The sequence below is a fragment of the Neophocaena asiaeorientalis genome, unplaced genomic scaffold, assembly GCF_003031525.2.
Source record: "Neophocaena asiaeorientalis asiaeorientalis breed wild unplaced genomic scaffold, Neophocaena_asiaeorientalis_V1.1 scaffold543, whole genome shotgun sequence".
NCBI lineage: Eukaryota > Metazoa > Chordata > Mammalia > Artiodactyla > Phocoenidae > Neophocaena > Neophocaena asiaeorientalis.
The window spans coordinates 651,061-674,043 of record NW_020173671.1 but is presented as its reverse complement, the minus strand read 5'-3'; the positions used below and the strand labels follow the sequence as shown (position 1 = coordinate 674,043).

Genomic DNA, 22,983 nt, shown 5'->3' with positions numbered 1-22,983 from the left:
GCCTCCCAAACCTTCATCTCCATCCCAGATCTCTTCTGACTACCTGGGGGACACCTCCATTTTTGTGTCCCACCGACACCTCAAACTCAACACGTCCTAAGCAGAGCACATCATCTTCCTCCCATATATGTGCCATCTCCCGTGTTCCTATCACAGTTAATGAAATTATCACCTACCCAGTGGTCCAAGCAAACAGTCTGGGCTTCATCATCAGCTCATCTCTCTCCTCCCTTCACATCCAGTGCCTGGTGATTCTACCTCCTGATGTCTCTTTTTTATATATATATAAATTTATTTATTTTTGGCTGCATTGGGTCTTCGTTGCTGCACGTGGGCTTTCTTTAGTTGCAGCGAGCAGGAGCTACTCTTTGTTGCGGTGCGCGGGCTTCTCATTGCTGTGGCTTCTCTTGTTGTGGAGCACGGGCTCTAGGCGCGTGGGCTTCAGGAGTTGTGGCTCGAGGGCTCTAGAGCGCAGGCTCAGCAGTTGTGGTGCACGGGCTCAGTTTCTCCGCGGCATGTGGGATCTTCCCGGACCAGGGCTCGAACCCGTGTCCCCTGCATTGGCAGGCAGGTTCTGAACCACTGCACCACCAGGGAAGTCCCTCCTGACATCTCTTGAGTCCTTTCATCCCTGTCCATCTCCACCGCCGCCACCCTAGTCCTGGCCAGCACTATTTCTGTCTGGAGCGTGCAAAGCCCTCTTATGGGACTCCCCACATCCTCTCCTGTCTTCCTCCTCTGCAGCTGAAGTGATCATGTCTCTCCCTAATATAAACCCATTTGGGTGGTTTCCCATTGCTCTTAGGATAAAATGCAGATTCCTTGACATGCTCTGTTAGGCCTTTAACTGTGCCTGTTCTGTTTCCCATTATACTTAATGTTCCAGACAGACTCATCTTTGTTCAGTTCCTTAACTTGCTTTATTGCTCGTCTCTGAGGCTTTGCACATATCTTCGGCTTTCCCTCCCTCCCCTCTCCTGTGACCAGCCGCTAGTCATCCCTCAGGTGTCAGCGAATCCTTCCCTGATCCAGAGAGTCTGGGCTGCATCCCCTGCTGTGAGCTCCCACCTGTACCCTGAGCTTCCTCTCAAAGATGTTTCATTGAAATTGTCTGCTTCACGGCCCTCTCCCACTGTGTGTGCACCTGCCCAGGGAGGAGGCCCTTGACAGTTTTCTTACCTGAGTGACAGATGGGGCGGGGCTCCCTGTTTCACACCCTTTGTCCCATTCTCTAGCCAAGGGCTTCTCCTCTAGCCTGAGCAGACAGAGGAAGCTGCACAAAGCCACCCGTCCTGGGGGAAAACGGCCCACAGTCGCTGGCACTCCTAGTGGACTGCTCACATAGGAAGGTCTTTCCTGAAGCCCAAGAGAGGTCTCTAACCCAGGCCCCACCGCAGCAGTGCCCGAGGCTCCACCATCTGGCTGTTTGCTTCTCCCAAATGTCTAATGACAGGCTGAGGATTTCTTTGATTTCCGCCCCAGGGTCTTGCATGCAGAAGGTGCTGGGGAAATAAATACAGCTTGTGGGACCCCGGGGCCTCTGAAGGCTCAGCTGCTTTGGGGGACACCCTCCTCCCACAGGCTCACAACTGTCTGGCGTCCACCTCCTTTTTTCCTTTCTACCCCTGTTGTCCACACCTGGGTTTGGGCGGTGTGTCCCAGGTGCTATTTGGAGGGACGCCCAGGGGTGCGCTGGCCTGTTAGAGAGGCTGGGAGCCTCTCTGGAGAAAGCGGCCTTCTCCAGGGGTCCCATCCAGACCCCTGCACACACGTCCCCCACTCTGTGCCTGGCCCTCCTGGAGCCCTCCTTCAGCACATATCAGGCTGAAAGGGATGAACGCATGCTCGGTTCAGTGCCGTGTCTTTTTCCATGAAATTGAAGGCCCTGTTGGCTGCCAGGCAGGTGTTAAGACAGAGACAAGACTTACTGGTTCTCCCTGTCTCTCCACGCCGCCCCCACCCGCCCCAACACATGCATACACTGTCCTTCATTTGACATGAGGACAAGAGCTTGCAACTTTGAATGACTGGAGGAATGAAGTCAAAAAGGAAAATGCTTGAGGACTTGCAAAGCAAAGCCACCCATAAGCCCAATTCACTAAGTTCACTCTTCTATTAAGGAAAAAAATGTGTATCAACCTTTACTAACTTTAACATTCACATTTATTCCTTTGTTCAACATATATTTATTGAGCACCTTGTAGGTGACAGGCATCATGCTAGGTGGTAGGATACAGTGGAGGGCAGAAATGGAGTTCCTGCTCTCGTGGAGTTTACGCTCTACTGGGGAGACGACTCGTTGAGCAAAGAAACACATCGTTCAACGTAAGATCGCAGTGGTAAAAAAAAAAACAAAACCCAAAACAAAACAACAACAACGAAAGATTGCAATGCTGAAAAAGAAATTACAACAGTGACTTGGGCTAGAAAAGGAGGTGTGTGATGCTACCGTAGGAGCCTCCAGTATCTAACGAAGAATTTGGTCAGAGAGCTGTTGACTGATGAGACCCCAAAAAAAGACAAGACTTAGGTTTGGACATTATCGTTAACAGTCTTGTTTCAGACCTCGGGTGTAGTGAGCTGAGGTCACCATACTCCTTCTGTTCACGGTACATTATTATCATTGCTCCACTTGGGTGCCCGCTCTTATTACCTTTGGTCTCTGTTTCTCATTCTGATTCCCCGTTTCCCTCATAGGTGGGTAATGCTGAATTTCCAATGGGACAATCTGCCCTGTTGTCTGGCTTTCTCTGGGAAAGCTGATGGGTTGGGATTTTGTCAAATGGGAATGATGAAAAGATACTGGGTCAAGTTGAAGGACACTGGAAAAGCTGTTACTGGAAGTTGGATAAGGAGGGGAAAAGAGGGAAGAAATGGATTGGGGGAAAGATGTGATTGAGCCGGAGGTCCTGATGACTTTGAGATCCGAGTACTGAAGAGGAAAATGCATGATGGAGGGAAGGGAGGTTATGGTCAGAGGTAGGGTGCTTGAGTGAGTGTGGAAATGAAGCACATCTGAGTGATGACAAAATTCCATGGCCGAGGTAGAATGGAGGAAGTCATTGGAAAAAAGTTCAGGTTGCACCCCTGCCTTTAAGAACACGTAGAAGTTGTATACATCATTTTCTCTCCTACCAATCAGAATTTAGTCACAGGGAATTCCCTGGTGGTCCAGTGGTTAGGACTCCATGCTTCTACTGCAGGGGTCACAGGTTCAATCCCTGGTCAGGGAACTAAGATCTCACATGCCACGTGGCATGGCCAAAAACAAAACAGAATTTAATCACAGCTGTAAGGGACACTGGGAGATGTCATCTTTATTTTGGGCAGCCACAACCCCTGCTAGAATACTGGAGGGTCCTATTTCTAGAAAGCGGAATCAGATATCAGGGAACAGCTGGCATCCCCTTCTACAGGGAGTGATGGGGAAGTCAGCACAACACAAAGTAGGGGGTGAAGGTGATATAGAATGGCATGAACCTAAAATGGGCAAGATTTTCTTCGAAGGGGGTGGAGAATTATCTGGGAGTGGTACAGAGAGGACCCAAACCCCAACTCCCTGGCCGGAGGAAGGTGAGATGAGGTTTGAGAATAAACGCCACCACATGGAGGGGCTGTGGAGTGGCTTTCAGAGCAGTTGGTTTCCCAGGAAGGCAAAGAGAGGCAGAAAAGAGCTAGCCGGTAGTTTGCTAGACGGCCTTTGGGAGAGGTGGGGAGATAGAAGCTGGGTTGGGACCAGCAAGGACAGGGTTGTGAGGCTTCTGGATAAAAACAGAAGCTGAGCTGACTTGGTTTTGGTAGTGTCCGAGGGTGCGTCTTGCTTGGCCAGGGTAATCTAAACCAGAAACCTCTCCAACTCCAAAATGCATGAATTTACCTATCACAGCCAATCAGCAGGGTACCTCACATACCATCCTTCTACTTTTGCGTCAAGCGCTTGTAAACCTGACATCCAAGACTTGGTATCAGCCCTCAAAATTGTGCATTTGAGATTACACACACACACACACACACACACACACACACACACACGGCTTCCTAGCATCAGGGAGAAATACTGAAATGCCAAAAATGATCCCTACTCCCACAGACTGCTCAGGGTAGGTCAGTTTGCAAAGCAATGAGAAAAAGACCTGAAACAGTTATTTTCTCCATAGCCGTGATTCAACACTGTTTCATCAGTCTCTCCTTAGGCTACTCTACTAGGAGTGCACTGCTCAGCCTGCCCTCAGGGATCTGAGAGTCCAGTCTCCATTCTCAGGGAAATTTCTTTAACCAAGATGTTGAGCTATTCAGGGGGAAAACTGACTTGAGCTGTACGACAGGACAGTCACAGCGGTCACAAGGAAGTGGCCTTTACACACACTCCTGTGAGCAAAGGGAGCAAGGACAGCTGTCAGCAAGAAGTCCTGACAGTGCTGCCTCCGGAAATGTGATTGCAGGGCAGTAGGAAGCAAATGCTGCAATTTGTTTAACCTTAATTCTTCCTTTGTTTTCAAAAGGGAGGGTGGCTATCAAGTACTTTGCTGAACTCTTATGAAAAATAATTTAGTTACATATAAAATGCCTAGCATATGCTTGGTTCATGGTAGGTGCCATATACAGATACTTTTTCAGCTTTATTGAGATATAGTTGACATATAACATTATGTGAGTTTAAGGTGTACAAAGTGTTGATCTGATACACTAGCAAGTGATCACCACCATACCGTACACCTGCATCACACCTTACACCTGCATCACATCGCATAATTCCTACTTCTTTTTCCTGGTAAGAACATTTCAGATCTACTCTGGTAGCAACTTTCAAGTATATGATACAGTATCATTAGCTATAATCACCATGCTGTACCTTAGATCCCCAGAGCTTGTTCATCTAATATCTGGAAGTTTGTACCCTTTGACCAACATCCCCCTTTCCCCCATCCACCATTCTAGTCTCTGTTTCTGAGTTCAGCTTTTTTTAGATTCTACATATAAGTGAGATCATATTGTACTTGTCTATCTCTGTCTGACTTACTTCACTGAGCATAATGCCTTCAAGGTCCATCCATGTTGTCGCACACAGCAGGATTTCCTTCTTTCTTGTGGCTGAATATTATTCTGTTGTGTATATACATATATACGTATATATATATATATATATATATACACATCGCATACAGGTATTATTTTATTTATTATTATTTATTTATCTATTTATGGCTGCGTAGGGCTCGAACCCGTGTCCCCCGCATTGGCAGGCGGATTCTTAACCACTGCGCCACCAGGAAGTCCCACAGATATTATTTTAAAGCCTATTAGACCATAAACTCCCTGGTGGCAGCGACAGTGCTTGGCACTGTAGCAAACCATCGAAAATTAATGGAATAAATGAATGAACGACTGAAAGAATAAATGCATACTAAAGGCTCAGTGCTAGGGATAAGGAAGGGAGCTGCTAAACTAGGAGAAGCAAAGATCAGGAATATTGAGTTCAGAGGCCAGCACCAGGGCAGTCCTATGACTCAGCTGGAGACACTGTCACAGAAGCTGCCAACGACTGCTTACACTTAGCACAGCGCTGCATTTAAAAAGAAGAACCAAGGGCTCCCCTGGTGGCGCAGTGGTTGAGAGTCTGCTTGCTGATGCAGGAGACACGGGTTCGTGCCCCGGTCCGGGAAGATCCCACATGCTGCGAAGCGGCTAGGCCCGTGAGCCACGGCCGCTGAACCTGCGCATCCAGCGCCTGTGCTCCGCAACGGGAGAGGCCACAACAGTGAGAGGCCCGCGTACCACAAAAGAAAAAAAAGAAGGGAGAAAGGGCAGACTTGATAGCTTATCTCAAAAAAGCTACTAATGAGTAATAGTTGGCCACTGCCTTTTTATTATGAAACAAATGTCTCATGACTTCTTATGTGTACCATATTTAAATTGATCTCATATAGCAGAATTCAGATCATGAACGGATGATGTAGTATTTCTGTCCTGATTTGAATAAGATTGGCTTGTGGCTAAATGAATATGGTCAGCTTTTTGAATTTTGATAGTAATTCTGGCTCAACGAGTACTATCACTGTTTTCCCCTTCTAAAGAGATGATTAAACTTGAATAAGGAATGTTAAACTTTTCAGGGATATGGTGAATGCCTTCTCAAACCCTATAGGAGATTGGTTTTAGATTTAGATTTCTGTAACTGGTTATATTAATATATTTAAATACTGAGAAGCTCCCTTCACTGTCTCATAGACGAGCAAAATTCACCTGTGTTTCAAGTTGTGTTCATTTGCCTGTTAAAGTAAGGGCTGAAGATACACTGACAATGTCCATTTTATCTTTTTGGTCTTAACTATGCCAATTTAATTAAAATTCTCTATCTAAAGTTTAAAAAATAAAATAAAAATAGAAAGAAGAATCCAGAAAGCTTCTGCTGTTTTCCAGATGAGCACGCTGAGGTCCTGAGTTGCTTTGCTTTTGTCCGCCCCCATCCCCTTAAACCCCGACGAGGAAGAGGGGCATAGGACATCCCTCCGAGCTCAGGTAAGTGACATGAGTGATGTGGGGCAATGGAACCCCTCCCCCCATGCATCCTAACTTCCCACCGCAGGCTCTTTTCTCTGAACCGCATGTTGCTTCCCAGGCCCACAAAGGATAAACCGTGTTAGAACAGAACTGAAAACAAATCCAACAGCGTAAGGCATAGACAGATTCATAAAATTAGCCAAGGTTTCTTGGGGCATTTTGGTCCTTGTCTGTCCAAGACACACAGAAATAATATGAGGTACTTCTAAAGACACCGTGGGTGAAAACCACGGGGCCCAGGGGAGTCTCCCCGGCCTGCTCAGCAGCCTCCTTCCCGGGTCCAGTTTCGGGCATTGATGAAGAGCTGGAGCCAGGGGGAGGTGGTCATAGTGTCAAACGGAGGGGGTCGCCACGCCCACTGCCAAGGCCTCACAGACCGCTCAGGGTGAGGCATGAGAGCCAGGTGGCGGCCATCGGGGGAGCAGATGCCAGCCATGCCCCCTGGGGACCCGTTGGGATTCAGGGGGTACTGTTCCGTGGGGTTGCCGTCATCGTCTGCCCAGTGCAGCGGAGCCAAGCCCCTGGCCTCAATCTGGGCTTGGAGTTCCGGGGAAGAAAATGCCATGTAACCTGGGGCAGAAGGAGGGAAGGAGGGACGTGAGAGCAGAGCTCCCTGGCGTCCTCCCCGACCCTTGCCCTCAGGCCCTCCCCGACTCCCCGGAGCCTGACCTTCCCCGTGGGCGCTCCAGACGGGCAGCACGGCACCCTCCATCCCTCGCAGCATCAGGGCCGGCCCGGGCCCCACTCGCACGCTGGCCCAGCGCGACTCGAAGCGCCCAGACCGGTTGTGGCGCAGCAGGAGGCCGGGCCGGGCCGGCCAGGACTCGTGGCCCATCTCTGCCGCCTCATCACCAGGACTGCCTCCCACCCAGCCCAGCAGGGCCAGCAGCTGGCAGCCGTTACACACGCCCAGGCTGAAGGTGTCTGGCCGCTGCCGGAAGCGCCTCAGCTCAGCCCCGGCCTGGGGGTTAAAGGTCACAGCGGCTGCCCACCCTAGGAGGGAACAGGAGGCTGGGGTGAGCCCCGGAATGAGGGGGGCCCGTCGCCTTTCCATCCCAGCGTGCCCCATTACACTCGCCCAGGACCTCCCTCCTTTGCAGAGCTCAGGGCAAACGCCGGGGAAAGAAATCAGGTTTAACTGATTGAAACAGATGTTGCCAACTCCTGGGCCTGAGACGGCCCATGACGAGTTTTCTGCTTAGGCCGCAGAGCATTTTCAAAATTTTTTATTCAGTTGCCTAACATTTAATCAGGATTTCTGGCTTGTCTTGAGAAACAGAAAGATCTGGCTGTGCCAAGCCTGCTTTCCGACAGGACAGCCTGCTGGAGCTGAGTAGCAGCTGCCGCTTCTGACAGGGCACAGGCCCCCGGGCTTGGCACAGTGCCACCCAGCCCACCTGCCTCACAAGCTACCTGCAGAGGGCTTCCCTGGTGGTGCAGTGGTTAAGAATCCACCTGCCAATGCAGGGGACACGGATTCGAGCCCTGGTCCGGGAAGATCCCACATGCCACGGAGCAACTAAGCCCTTGCACCACAACTACTGACCCTGCGCTCTAGAGCCCGCGAGCCACAAATACTGAGCCCGTGTGCCACAACTACTGAAGCCCGCGTGCCTAGAGCCCATGCCCCGCAACAAGAGAAGCCACCACAACGAGAAGCCTGCGCAATGCAATGAAGGGTGGCCCCCGCTCGCTTCAACTGGAGAAAGCCCGCGTGCAGCAACGAAGACTCAATGCAGTCAATGAATGAATGAATGAGAAAAAAAAAGGCTACCTGCAGGCCTGCTGGCGGCTGGCCCAGAATGAATGCGCTCACGCTCCCCCAGCCAGCCTTATGGAGGCGAGAGGCCAGTTCTCAGTCAAGGTAGAAGGGGGCTAAGGCAGCTCTTCAGGAACGTGCGGGGAGCGAGTGGGCAGGGCCGCACACCCACCTTTGGCAGAGCCCAGGACGTCCGCGTAGCTGAAGCCGCCCACGAAGGCCATGCCTTGGAACATGTCCAGCCTAACGGCTCCAGAGCAGAGGTCCTGCATGGTCACGTCCCACACCTGGCAGGAGGGGGAGGGCAAGTGTCAGACGGCCCATGGCCCAAAGCCCAGCCCCGGCTCTGCCGGGCAAGCTGCTCACCTCAAACCCAGCCAAGTGGAAGGCATCGGCCATCTCCCGGTCTCCGTTACTGCCTTCTTCTCGAAAGATGGCAACGCGGGGGGCGGGGCCACCTGGGGGGAGGAGTGTCCTTGTGCCAGAGGGTTACTTCCGCACCCCAGCGCCCCAGACACCTTGTCCAGGGCAGGTCCCGCATCCAAGCCTTGGGCTCCTCCCCAAAGTGCCCAGGCAGCCAAGCCACTACACACATTTCCTCACCAGGCTCATGAGGCATGGAAGCTGTGGGAAAGGTGGGGGGCAGGCAGTAGGTGGGCCCCGTCCGCTCCCTCAGCCCCCCTTCTTCCTGGGCCACACAGTGGGGCTCTGCCTGCAGCCGATCCAGCTGGAAACTGGTCTCCTCCCAGAGGGCTCGTAGCTGCCCAACGGGCTCCTCCAGAACGACAGCCCCGTTCACTGATACCCGGACCTAGAGAGGGGGGCAGATCTTTCAGGGGCTGAGAGCAAAGATGTCCACGTTGGGCCCCCTCCAAGCCTGGCAAACCACGACCTTCCCTCTGCAGGCTTGCCATTCCTCACTTCCTCACCATGGCGTGGGGCCCGGTGCTGCCCGTGCGGCCCAGCTCCAGGCAGTGGAGGCCAGCCTCCCGGTAACGTGTCAGCACTTGGGCCAGGCCTGGCTCTTGCACCTCCAGCACCAAGCCTGGCTCCTCAGCGAACAGTACAGGCAGCGCTGGGAGAGTAACAGAGGGGTCAAGGTGACTAGGGTATTGCCAGGGACTCAGAGGTGGAGTCAGGTGGCTATGGCTAAAGGAACGAAGGCAGGGGTCAGGGATGGGGTGAGGCCTGGGAAAGCAGGACCAAGGATGTGGCCTCAGGGTCTGCAGGAGGTTTCAGAGGTGCCACCTGGCTCATTGGTCAGAAAAGACAGCAAGGGACTCAGGGGAAAAGGAGTTGGGGACACTCTACTCTTTAATAGGACATGGGGTCCGCAGGATGGGGCAGGCAGCCCAGGCTGGAACCTAGACCTCAGGCTCCTCACCATTGACCCCAGTGGCAGGGACGGCCACCTCTATCCCACAATTCCCAGCAAAGGCCATCTCTAGCAGGCAGGTGATGAGACCTCCGTCACTGACATCGTGGCCTGAGCAGAGGAGGCGGTCTGGAGGAAGGAATAAAATGCTCGGCAGCCTTGGGACCCAAACCTGGCGGCCCCGCCTCCCTTCTGACAGTCGGGAGGGGGCGGGGGCGAGAGTGTGGGCTCGCTCAGAGAACCAGAGAGAAGGGCATCAGACCCCTCTTGGCCCCCCCGCACATGCTCAGCTGGTCAATGCCTGCCCCATGTCAGCCACAGGCACCGTCTCCTTCAGGGCCTCACTCACCTTTCAGCAGCCCCTGGGTGATGCCGAAGGCTCGCACCAAGTTCTCGGGAAGGTCCAGATCGGGAGGCTGCTCGCCGAGCTGGGAGAAGCACTGGGCCAGAGCTGTGCCCCCGAGCCGATGGCGCCCAGGACTCAGAGGCACGTAGAGCAGGTGGCCTGGGGAGACAGGGGCGCGGTGAGGGGAGATGGCTGGCTCAGGAGAAGCCCTCCCGCCGTGCTCACTGAAGTTCCCAGGACATGGTGAGGCACCCAGACCACCAGCCCCAGAAGGCACCATGCCCCAGTGCTGAACGAGGGGGCCCAGCACTCACGAAGCAGACCCCAAACAAAGGACCAGGCTGTGAATCCACAGTGCACCGAGGAGAGGGAAGAACCCATACCTCTCCCTCCGGGACACTTGAGGTCTGGGGTCACAGTGGCTGTAATGTCTGGACAGACAGCATAGGCTGAGATGACCAGCGACCCTGCAGAGCAAGGAGTGGAGAGTGAGGCGCAGCCTGGCCCACAGACCCGCCCCTCGCCCTTGGGCGCCCAGAGCTCACCAGGAGCCCGCACGGTCTCAGCGCCAACCCGGGCGGCCATGCTGAGGGAGTCCTTGCCACCATCCACTGCCACACCCAGGGCCGCCATCACGGCTGCCACAGCCCCACAGGCGTCGGCCAGAGCCGCGCCCTCCCCGGGGAGCTTGGCCGCCCACATCCAGTTCCCGCTGCATTTCACATCCTGGGAAGTGGCAGAGACTCGTGTTAGGGAGGGAGGGCGGTGTGGCGAGGCTGCGGGCAGAGGGTGAGCAGGCGGAGGTCGCGTCTGCGTCCCAGAGGCCGGGGGCTCCAGGGCAGAGGCTGCAGGGGACTCACCCGGAGGTCGGTGACCAAAGCAAACACCAGGTTGGTGAGGGCTTCGGCCACGGCCAGCCGGGCAGCAACCTTGGGGTCCAGCAGGCTCTTGACGGGCTGCTCTCCCAGGGCTGTGGCAGCCCCTACGAGCTCCTGGTGACTCAGTGCCACCACCGCCACGTCTGCCAGAGGGGTCTGCAGGGGTCCCACACACTGCTGCTGTGCCACCAGGCCGCCCACGGAGCGGTCCACCTGCGGAACCAGGTGGAGTTAGCAAGAGGCCAAGGGACAGGGACAAGGGGGTGGAAGGAGGCCTGGCTCACCCTGGACACAACAAGGCTCGGGGTGGACAGCAGGGGCTCAGGCCATCGGGGTAGCTGCCCTACCCCTGCCACGTCCCCCTCGGGCCCGGTGGGCTCCCACAGCCGTCCCCTGGGCTGGGCGAGCACAGGGAAGGGCGCAGAGGGCTGAGAGGGTGGAGCAAGGGTGCGGGGCAGACCTTGCTGGTGAGGTAGCGCTTGCTGGCCACCGCAGGCAGCCTGAGGACCCGCGCCAGGGCCTGGCGCACACTCAGCCCTGGGGGCAAGGCCAGGGGCCGCAGCACGGGGAGACTCCTCTGGAGGAAGAACTCCTGCAACACAGGTGGCAACAGTGGTGTGAGCACCTGGGGAGGTGCTGGGCACACAGGTGACAAAGCACGTGTAGGGCAGATGATGGTCTGAAGGGCTGGGCCAGAGAAGGAGAAACCTCCCGCCCCCCACATACCTTCCGGGGCATCTTGCCCAGCACCCAGTCCAGATCCAGGTCCACAGGGGTCGGGGGAGGTGTTGGGGGGGCATCCCCCTGGCCATCTCTTCCCATAGGACACTCCCGATCATCCACCAGCACTATCTGTAGACCACAGGGACACCGCCCAGAGAGAACGAGACAATGACCACCAGCAGGGAATAAACACTTCTGGAAAGCCGGGCAGAGGTGCTCTGTCCACCCCACTTGGCTTCTCCTGTTGAGCCCCCCGGCCCCAGGCTGGTCCCCACGGTGCCCATGCTCTCGTCTCTTTCCTGAGACACTCTCCCTCCTGGGCAAGCCCACGCACAGCATCTGTTACCAACTCCCTGAGCCAACTCACCCTCCTATCTCCCGTGATGGTGCCCACAAAGCAAACTGGGCAGCGTTCCCGGGCGCTGACACGACTCAGGAAGTCCCGGTCGGGGAGCCTCAGCAGAAGTGCATTTGACTCCTGGTACTCTGCCCCCCAGATTTCCAGGGCGTTCAGGGTCGGGTCCCCGAGCTGCACATCCATGGGGGAGGACGAAAGGGAAGGGTCAGCGGGTGCTCCCAAGTCTCATGTTCTTGCTGGGAGTGGGGGACAGATGGGTGGGGCCGGCTGGGACTGACAGGGGCAGGGAGACAATCAGACTTCAGGGAGGAGACCCACCTGGAAGCGGCTGGTATAAATGACGGCTCCGGCTGGGTCACTCAGCTCCTTCAGGACGTTGCCTGGTGAGAGGGTTTCCGGGAGAGGCTCTCATCTGGCCCTGGTCAGTACCGGGCAAACAAAAGGCCGTTCCCAGCCTCCAAAGGAGCCCCTAATTCTGTGCATCCCTGTTTGAACCGCTACTGCACCCTCTCCAGCGACTAACCCTGAGCCTGTCCAGAACGTGTAGTGGGTGCAGAGTGGGGCCCAGAGCTAGCTGGTTGGTTGCAGATCCGCGATACCTCTCCCCAGACTGAACCTGGCAGGAGACCAGGTAGGCCTGGTCCTCCGTCCCAACCCCTCCTCTCACCGTTGCCGCCGGCGCCCTGGTCATGAAGGCTGCAGATGGGGTTTCCTCCGGGGGCCTCCACACAAGCCCGGATCACACGGTTCATCTTCTGTTCCATCTCCGGGTCTCCCCGCTGCACAGCCCCAAAGTCCAGGTCGCTGGCATTGTCTCCCTGCACCTGGGAGGACAGATGGCACATCTCAGCTCAGGGGGGCTGGGAGCTCACACCCCACCCATGCATGGGGCCCAGAGATGTCATGGAGTTGGCACCTGAGCTATTTGCACTTGCCTGCACGGACGAAGCAGCTCCGCCCCCGACTCCAATCCTGTAGACAGGACCCCCAACCTTCACAACATCCATGCCTGCGAGGAAGGAGGGCTGAATCAGAACACCCGGGAAGTGACCAGACGTGTGAGAACGAAGCAGTGTGAGGATAAAGGGAAGCTGGTATTAGAGGACAGCAATCAAAATTCTTTGATTGGGTAAATACACTTTGAGGAATTTACCCTCCAGATTTATTCGCACAGGTACAAAGCACCTACGTACAAAATTAAATACTGCAGCATTATTTGTATTACCAAACACAAGAAATAATCTAAATGCTAACAACAGAGAACTGGTTAAATAAATTATGGTATAAGCCATATAATGAAAAACTAAGCCACCGAAACAGAGAATTTTTTTTTTTGGCTATGCCGCACGGCTTGCAGGATCTTAGTTCCTCAGCCAGAGATTGAATCCAAGCCCTCAGCAGTGAAAGCACAGAGCCCTAACCGCTAGACCGCCAGGGACTACCCCCGAAAAAGAGAGTTACATATGAATATAATGAAGTAATCTGATCTCATCAGTATGAAATGATCTCCAAGTATATTGCTAAGCTGAAATAAAGCAAGGTGCAGAAGTACGCCTACCCACTTGGAACAGCATCAACAAGAATAAAATACTTAAGACTTACACACTGAAAATTATGAAATATCTTAGTAGGCCTAAATAGATTGAAAGAGATCTCATGCTTATAGATCGGAAGACTTCATATTGTTACAATGGCAATACTCCCCGAAGCGAACTGCAGAGTTAACACAATCAGCCACCTTTTTCAAAGAAACTGACCGGCTGATCCGAAAATTTATATGAAAATTCGAGGGACCTAGAACAAAGCCAAAACAATCTTGAAAACGAAGAACAAAATTGAAGGACTCATACTTTCTGCTTTTAAACTTACTGCAAAGCTACAGTAATCAAGACAGTGTGTTACTAGCAGAAGGAGACAGGTCGATAGATAGATAGGTCATTGGAATAGAACTGTGAGTCCATAAATGAGCCCAAACATTTATAGCCAACTGATTTTTGGCAAGAGTCCCAAGACAATTCAATGGGGGTAAGAACAGTTTTTTTCAAAAAGGATTTTGTTAGAACAACTGGATATCCACATGTGAAAGAAGGAAGTTGGATCCCTACTTCATACCATATACAAAAAATTCAAAATGTATCAGAGACCTAAACGTGAAAGCTAAAAGCTATAAAAGTATTACAAGAGAATATATGAGTCAATCTCGGTGACCTTGGCTTAGGCAGTGGTTTCTTAGTCATGACACTATAAGCCAGAAGCCACAAAGAAAAAATATACAGATAAATTATACTTTACCAAAATTAAAAACATTTGTGCTTCAGGGGACACCATGAAGAAAGTAAAAAGACAACCCACAGAATGGAAGAAAATATTTGCAAATCATTTACCTATCAGATAAGGGGCTAGTACCCAGAATATGCAAAGAACTCTAACTTACACTCCAAAAAAAAAAGACAAACCAATTTAAAATTGGCCAAGGACATGAACAGATATTTCTCCAAGGAAGCTATACAGATAGCCAAGAAACAGGAAAAGATGCTTAACATCCTGAGTCATTAGGGAAATGCAAACCCAAACCACCATAAGATACTACTTCACATCCACTATGATGGCTATAATCAAAGAGACAGATAAGCGTTGGCAAGGATCTGGAGAAATCGGAACCTTCACGCACTGCTGAGGGGAATGTAAAATGGTGCAGCTGCTTCAAAGACTGAGTACAGTTATCATGTGACCTAGCAAGTCCACTCCTAGTTACCTACCCAAAAGAATTCAGAACGTAAGTACATAGGAAAACTGGTACACAAATGTTTATAGCAGGGCTTCCCTGGTGGCACAGTGGTTAAGAATCCGCCTGCCGATGCAGGAGCCCTGGTCCGGGAAGATCCCACATGCCTCGGAGCAACCAAGCCCGTGCACCGCAACTACTGAGCCTGGGCTCTAGAGCCGGCGAGCCACAGCTACTGAAGCCCGTGCGCTTAGAGCCCGTGCTCCGCAACAAGAGAAGCCACTGCGATGAGAAGCCCGCGCACCACAATGAAGAGTAGCCCCCGCTCGCCACAACTAGAGAAAGCCTGCGCGCAGCAACGAAGACCCAACGCGGGCAAAATTAAATAAATAAATAAAATGTTTATAGCAGCATGATTCATAATAGCCAAAAAGCAGAAACAACCCAAATGTCTACCAACCGATGAATGGAGAGACAAAATGATATAGCAACACGATGGAATATTATTCAGCCATAAAAAGCAATGAAGTACTGATACGTACTATAATATGGATGAACCTTTAAGACACCATGCAAAGTGAAAGAAGCCAAACACGACATTTATAACAGGGAAATTCATCGAGACAGAAAGTAGATTATTGGTTTCCAGAGGCCGAGGAAGGGGGCATGGGGAGTGACTGCTCATGGGTGCAGGGTTTCTTTCTGGGATGATGAAAATGTTCTGGAATTAGTGGTGATTGATGTACAACTTTGTGAATATGCTAAAACCACTGACTTGTACACTTTACAAGGGTAAACTTTATGTTACGTGAATTACATCTTAATAAAATGGTTATTAAAAAAATGGGTGGGAATTCCCTGGCGGTCCAGTGGTTAGGACTCAGCGCTCTCACTGCTGGGGCCCCGGGTTCTGGTCGGGGAACTAAAATCCCATAAGCTGCGCAGCGAGGCCAAAAAGAAAAAAAAAAGGTGTGTACACGTGCTATTTGTTTAAACAAGGGGGGGCAAATATACACATGGGTCTGTTTATGTATGCAGGAAAAACCTCTGGTAGCATACAAAAGTAACCAATTAACATTGGTTATCTCTAGGGAGGGAAACTGGGTGGCTGAAGGTCAGGGGAAGGAGAGTTTCCACTGTATAACCTTTCTTTGCTTTTTAAATTCTGAGCCATGTGACAGGTCACCCATTCAATAAGTGGTACCTGGCCTTTATCTTGATTCCACCACAGGTCCTAGCACGGTGCCCAGCACCCGATGGGTGCTCAGTAAATGTCGACCGATTGAACTGAGCTTGCAGATAAAAACAGGCCCTGGATAAACACTGGCTGCCTTGACTTAGCAGGGTGGGCCTCTGCCATGCAGAAGTCAACCCAGGAAGAAACAGGCCACACAGACTGAGCCTGCCCCACTGGCATAAAGCCCTGCCCTGCCTCGAAAGCCTGTACCGGGGAGAGGAGACATGAGCTGGGAGATAAAGAACAAACCACTGAAGTTCCTCTAAATTCCACTCCTGCGGCTGCCACGTGCTGGGGAGAAAGCTGGCTGGAACTGGTAGAGAGGTGGTGGGCTCTTACCTGGCTCTGGGGGCTCCTTGCTCACATGCTCAGCTTCCATGGACCCAATGCCTCCACTAAACATGATGGGCTTGATCCACTCACGCCGCTGGCCATCTGGGAGCTGGAGGCCCAAGGAACGGGCAAAGCCTGGAGCATGGACGGCACAGGGACAGGGGACAGGGTCTAGTCGGCCAGGCTCCTCAGCGCTCACTGGGTCACACAACTCACCCCACCCCGCCTCTGGGACTGTTATCCCCCACGCCCCCGCAAGCCTCACCAGCCAGAACTGGTTCTCCAAACTTGTTGCCGTAGTCAGAAGCCCCATTACTGGCCTCTATGGCAATCTCCAGGGGTCGGGCAAAGTTCCCAGGATACTGGAAGCTTGGATCCTCCCAGGGCATACTGTAACCTGGGCAGGAAGGAGAAAGATGGGTGGACTGTAAAGACGGAAGATGGAGGAGTCACGGCCCTTCAGGAAGAGTCTGACTCTTGGGACCAGAGTTCTTAACACTTTCCAAGCAACTGGACTTTGGGACTTCCCTGGCTGTCCAGTGGTTAAGACTTCCCCTTCCAGTTCGGGGGGTGGGGGACGGAGGGTGTGGGTTCGATCCCTGGTCGGGGAGCTAGGATCCCGCGTGCCTCGCAGTCAGAAAACCAAAGCATAAAAGCAGGAGCAATAAACAAATTCAACAGAGACTTTAAAAACAGTCCACATCAAAACAAAACAAAACAATTGGATTTGGGGGGCAGTTGATGGCCGTAAGTCCAACCCAGTACCACAATTGTTTTTGGCTAAGTAGATACTGGTTTATAAAGAAAATTGTGGTTCTGCAAAGCCAGATCTGGGTCTTCCTTGGCCTACTGTCCTCACAACCATTGTTGGCGAAAGGCCAGCTATTCTAGAGCCCTCCCTCCCAAGAAAAGGTACCCATGATGACCCTTTGATCTAAGAGATAACAGTGTCCAGTGCCTGCCAGGACAAGGGATCTGGAAGGGGAGATGGGTAGAGAGGAAAGAGACGGGACCTGGGACGTGCAGGTTTCCAAAGCAATAGCCAGCAGTGCCAGCCACCACGTGGGCCCCGCGGCCTGTGCACTGGACATCTCGGATCCGGCCCCCTGTGCCAGTGGTCGCACCGCTGAAGGGGGCTACTCCTGTACAGAGAGAGGGAGGGTACGGGTACTGAAAAGGCAAACTCCACCTCTGACCACCGCACTGAAAGTAAGGACATGCAGCCAACCTGCTGGTCCCCAGGTGGGCCTGGGGCCTTTGCCCCACCCTATACTCTGACCCTGCCTATCCCTCCTGGGGACTCATCTCACCCGTGGGGAAGTTGTGGGTCTCTGCCGTGAAGACGACATGTCTCAGCCCCTGACGTTGCCGGAAGCAGCTTGGCCGTGAGGGGTCCTCGGGACGCAGGAATTGGACTTCCTTCCCCTGGATTGCACTGTGGACACATCCGTTCTGAGTCTCACTTCCTTCCTGGCGTCTGCACCTACCCCACCAGAGCCTGGGGCCTCCCATTCCCTGGGTCTGAGGTCACCCCAGCTGAAGGCACAGCCCACCTGCTGTTGTCACAGAACTTGAGGACGTTGTTGGGGTGCGAGGATGCCTGGGTGCTCATGATGGACTCAAACAGCGAGTGTGCCAGCTCCTGCCCATCCACGTGGAGTCGGCCTTTGAAGAACCAGTGTCGGCTGTGCTCACTGCAGGGGGTGACGTGGGGAGGGAAAGGCAGGGTGGAAACATGGGTCATTTCTCAGGCCTCGCCATGTCTTCTCATCAGCATAAACGGCAGAGTTACGGCCACAGGTCAAAACAGATTCCAGAAGTCATAAGCTTCCAACAGTCTGTCATTGTGGATGGTCCAGATCCAGCGTGAAGATAAAACCAAGATGTGAATGCAGACTACGGGATGGATGGGGAACCCAGGTACTCAGACAGACTCAGGGAGGCCCCTAGGCCAAGAGAGAGCCATGCAGAGTCCCTGCGGTCTTCCCTTCCAACCTCCACGGGCTCAGACATCAGAATGTCCCCATTCCTCCCCACCTATTGGACTGAGCCAAGTCGAAGGCCTCCACAGTGCTGGGGTTCCGCTGCAGCTCCTGGAAGCGCTTGGTGTAGAAATCCAGGTCCCAGGAGTCTAGGGCCAGACCTAGGAGACAACCACCAGAAGAGCTGACTGTGGGACTCAGCACCCCTACTAGCCTGGCCTGGGCCTTCCTCCAGGGACCCCTGCGCACCTAGCTCCTGGTTGGCTTTCTCCAGGGCAGACCGGCCCTCGGCCAGTATGTCAATTGGGCCACCGAGGGGTGCTGGGGTGCACCCCAGGGAGAAGCTCTGGATGGGACAGGGGAAGTGCTGCTCCGTCATCCGGTCATGCAGGGTAGCCAGGGCGATGGCCTCCAGCTCAGCCGAAGGCGGGTGGGCAAACTAGGAGTGGAGACACACACAGAAGGCAAGGGGTGCAGGGTTGAAGAATGGACAAGATGGTCCACCCTCGTCCTCCAAGCCACACAGGACCAGCCCACTGCTAGCCTCTCTGGCACCTTTGTTCAGATTAGAAAAAGACGCTCCTTCCAGGCATGAGTCCCTGTCAGCACGCACAGATTAGTAAGGGGAGCACAGGCTAGGTTTCTGTCCTATTCACTCCTTGACCAGGTGGCCTCAGGCAGTGAACAACCTGCAAACAGGGCAGGCGTCAAAGCAGGAACGCCTCCCCCTGCTTCTCAGCGTTTCCTTAGAGTTTAGGACCCAAAATCTCTTCCGCTTCCTCCTCCTGATGCCCACCTGGCTGCCTACAAGCTCACCGAGAGCAGGTAGCGCCGGGTCGGCTCCACGCGGTCCACAGCCCCCAGCCCCGCAGCCTGGCACACTGACACGATGTTGCTGGATGTTGGCGTGGAGAAGTTCAGCCTGTGGATTGGTTAGGACCAGATGGTTAGAGCCCCAGCTGAGAAGGTGGATCCTGCCCACTACTGTCCAGGCAATCTCCCACCTCTACTTACCACCCCCCACCGCACCTGCCCACACCGCTGGCCTCCAGCCTCAGACCTGGGCACCAAGAAACCTGCTTTCAAAGGTCATTCAAATCAAACCGTAACTGTTCCTGTAGCAACAAAATGCTTCAATTTCAACTTCTCAGGATACAACGTGTCATATTTCCAGAACATGCCTGGCAGCTGGCTCAGTCTTCAAAGGTATCTTCCCACATGGGGAAAGCATGTGCCCAGCTTTCTAGGCGGGGAGTAGGATGAAGGGAAAACAAGTCTCCCAAGGACCACAAAAGGAGGAAGAGGAATGAAAGTGGAAGGGGTGGCAGTGTGTCTGGAAAGGCTGACGGGCTCTGGACCAGGGAACGAGCTACCCGAGGCTGAGACACGTGCCTGGGCCCGACCTCCAGCAGCAGGTCAGTGGGGCCGGGAAAGAGCCAGGACTCCTGAGCGACATCGTCCAGTAACAAGGGGCAGCCAAACAGCCAGGTCAGCTTCTTCATCTCCTCGGCGCTCGGGGAGGACTCAGCTGCAGGGAGACAGGGCAAGGACACCTTGAGACACTGCCCCTGGCACTTGGCACCTCTCCCAAAGAATCCAGTAAGTGGCCCAACCTGTCCAGTTCACGTTGTAGCACAGCTCGGTCTTGACACCCTGCAGCTCTGGCAGTTCCCCTTGCAGCTTCCTTTGAGTATATTCAGAGGCTGCCCTCTCGTGGCCAGAGGGACGGACATAGAAGTGAAGGACTGAGGACATCTCTGTAGGTGTCCTCTGCTGGCGAGATGAGTTAGAAAAAATAACATTCACTAGAGCCTATCTGTTGAACTGATTTCAAGTTTCAAGGACAGCTGAGGCTGTGGAAGCATTAGGGATGTGGTGGGGGAACGCAGTGGGGGCACTGAGGCATAAATGTATCCAGACATTTCCCGTCCAGTGTAGTCAAGGCCACAGGACTGTGGGTACCAACCTAGCACTTTAGGAGTGGGAAAGCCTTCCTAAGGGAAATGGCATCTAAGCGTGAAGGATGAGCTGGACGGGGCTGGCCAGTGAAGTCAAGTGATAGTTCCTCTACTTCACTGTTTCAAAATATTATCTCCCTGCTCAAGGTAAATCCAAAGCCTTTAGCCTGACAGTCAAAGGCTCTCCACATCTATTCCCCAACTACTTTTCAACTTCTGATCCCACTGCTTCTCGATAGGACCCTGGCTTTACTCACTAAACCCTGCCTAGCCTCCTCGCCATTCCTTTGCCCCATCCTAGAATGCCTATGCCTATCCCTATCCTGTCCAAAGCTTTCCCATTTGTCAAGGTGAGTACAGGTCTCACCAACTCTGGGAGGCCTTCTTCACTGCTCCAGTGCTCAGGGACATCTCCCTCCTAGCAGAGCTGAGGGCTTCTGATCTGCACCATTCATTCAGCTCTGATCTCTCTCTCTCTCTCTCTCCCTCTCTCCCCCTCCCCCCCCCACACTCACACACACACACACACACACACAGGTCTCCCAGGTGTACACGCCCTCTTCCCAAGGAAGTGGGAGGAAAGGAAGCTCACTGCCTCGCTTCTTCACTTGGACAACTCATAGGCATCTCAAATCTAACTTACTCAAGGCTGACTTTGACCATTCTGTCAAGGTCACCAAAGACCGCAACGTTGCCAATCTAGAGGTCACTTAACTTCTTGCCTTATTCGACCTCTCAGCAGCATTTGACTTATGCATTCTCTACTTCCTGAAGCGCCCTCCTCTCTTGGCTTCTCGACACCACTCTCCTGATAGTCCTCTTCCTTCTGGTTGCTCCTTCTCGGTCACCTGTGCTGGCTCCTACTCTTCTGCTCCACCTCTAAATGGTGGGTGCCCAAGACTGTGCCCTTTGTTCTCTTCCCTCTAAATGTTCCTCCTAAGAGACTTCATCCGGACCTGTGGCTATAAATACAATCTATTAGACTGAACCAATGAGACTGCCAGCATTCAAACATGTTTGGCTCAAAATGGCAATTTCACATGACTCGAGTTACTATCTGCCAACAGATTCCATAACTTTATCCAACTCTGACTCTCCCTGAAACTCCAGACTAGTACATTCAAATGCTTAGGTGACACTGCCATATAGATGTCTCATAAACACAGATAGCCTGTTCTGGCCAAAACAGAAATTTTGATTTATCGTTTCTCCAGACCTGTGGTTTCCCCCCATTTTCCCCACCTCGGTTAACACCACCATCATCCAATCTGTTGCTCAAGTCAAAAACACAGGAGTCGATCTTAATTTTTCTTTCCCTGAGCCCTCTCTATACCCAATCTGCCAGCGAATCCATTTCCAAACATATCCCAAATCTGTCCATGTCCTTTCCTCTCTGCTACCATCACTCCAGTTCAAGTCAGTACCAGGACTCACTTGGACTAATGCACCAGTAGCCCTCCTGACCAGGACCCCTGATCCCACCGCTGCCCCAACCACAATCCACTCGCCACAAGTTAGCATAAATGAGATCATGGCTTCTCATCACACACGGTATAACATTCCAACTCAGTACCCTGCTTTATGTTGTCTGGCCATTGCCTACCTCTCCAACCCTATCTCACACCACTCTCCTTCTCGCCAACAGTGCACCAATCACACTGGCTTCTTTTCTATTACTGTTTTCTAACTTGCCAAGCTCAGTTCCGAAAGGCATTTTTCTCACCCTGCTATTTGCATGGCTAGCTTTCTTGTTATTTAAATTTCAGGTAAAATTCACCTCCTTGAAAAGGCCTTCCTTGATCAACTGCTCTGAAGTAGCCATTATGAGATGGTCTTATATTAATCTTCTATATGGTATTTATCACTATCTGACATTTTATTTTTAGCTCTGCCTTCCCCACTAGAACAAAATCTCGATGAGGGCATGAACTGTAGCTATTTTACCTCCATCGGATTACCAAGGCTTAGAATACCTGGGGCTTAAAAACCAAAAAATCTCAAACTTGTAGACTGACAAGTTCCAAGCCAGGTCTCATTTCAGCAACCAATGTTCCTGCCAGATCGTGATTCCTCCCATTCTCAGCGCGCCCACCCAATGCTTATGACCCCCTTTATTTGTTTTTATTTTATTTTTTCCTTTGGCCGCACTTCGTGGCTTGTGGGATCCTAGTTCCCGGACCAGGGATTGAACCCGGCCCTCGGTAGTGAGAGCGCTGAGTCCTAACCACTAGACTGCCAGGGAATTCCCCTTATGACCCTTTTTAAAGTTAGGCGCCTCAGTTGTCCTCCATACCATAATTCCTTCACAGGAATTATCACAACCCGAAATCATTTTGTTTATTATACCAGTTGATTTTCGTCTATCATTCCCAGTGAAACAAAAGCTCCAAGAGCACAAAGACAGGATTGTCTACATCAGAACTGTCTCCCCAAAGACCAGCATGGTACTTGACATAAAACAGGATTTTTTCTTGGTTGAATGAATGGTCATAGAGGTGATGAGTTTACGTGGGGTCTCCCCTGCCAGGCGTCCAACAAACGCGAACGGACACCTGCACTAACGCGGGCACCCAGGCGCCCGCTGGGCGCAGCTCGGCCTGGTGGGGATCCTGCAGCGGCTTGGATCAGGTTTTGGGTGGGTGGCTACGGGGTGAAGCATATAGGGGTATCCGGGTTTGCGCGCGGTAACCATACGCACGTGGCAGCCGTTCTCGCAGTCCCTGAGCTCCTGGAATCCTGGCGCGCCCA

The 22,983-nt window shown here is 52.7% G+C and overlaps 1 protein-coding gene across 2 annotated transcripts; it reads right to left on the bottom strand.

Annotated features, from left to right (window-relative positions):
* Positions 1-5,843: 5,843 nt before the first annotated feature.
* Positions 5,844-22,983, bottom strand: PFAS (phosphoribosylformylglycinamidine synthase). Of its 2 annotated transcripts, none has more exons than XM_024748477.1 (28): positions 22,934-22,983; positions 19,891-20,050; positions 19,670-19,805; positions 19,094-19,199; positions 18,527-18,716; positions 18,333-18,438; positions 17,849-17,989; positions 17,606-17,730; positions 17,309-17,437; positions 16,561-16,692; positions 16,302-16,430; positions 12,936-13,009; positions 12,668-12,824; positions 12,319-12,380; positions 12,010-12,171; positions 11,646-11,771; positions 11,380-11,511; positions 10,902-11,132; positions 10,587-10,767; positions 10,425-10,508; positions 10,045-10,200; positions 9,705-9,824; positions 9,250-9,395; positions 8,924-9,131; positions 8,687-8,778; positions 8,493-8,607; positions 7,231-7,554; positions 5,844-7,131 (listed from the first exon to the last, which is right to left on the bottom strand). In XM_024748477.1, exons 2-28 carry the CDS (start codon positions 20,030-20,032, stop codon positions 6,821-6,823), a joined length of 4,017 nt encoding a protein of 1,338 aa, XP_024604245.1. In that variant the 5' UTR covers positions 20,033-20,050; positions 22,934-22,983; the 3' UTR covers positions 5,844-6,820. The 2 variants fall into 2 exon arrangements, with proteins under 2 accessions (XP_024604245.1, XP_024604244.1); XM_024748476.1 differs by having other exon boundaries at positions 19,891-20,047; positions 22,934-22,968.

Excerpts from the sequence above, each read along its gene's own strand:
- PFAS (XM_024748477.1), bottom strand. The coding sequence starts at position 20,032 with ATGTCCTCAGTCCTTCACTTCTATGTCCGTCCCTCTGGCCACGAGAGG. Across the intron at positions 19,806-19,890 it reads CTACAACGTGAACTGGACAG|CTGAGTCCTCCCCGAGCGCC; the intron begins GTTGGGCCACTT and ends GTCTCCCTGCAG. Across the intron at positions 11,133-11,379 it reads AGCGCTACCTCACCAGCAAG|GTGGACCGCTCCGTGGGCGG; the intron begins GTCTGCCCCGCA and ends CTGGTTCCGCAG.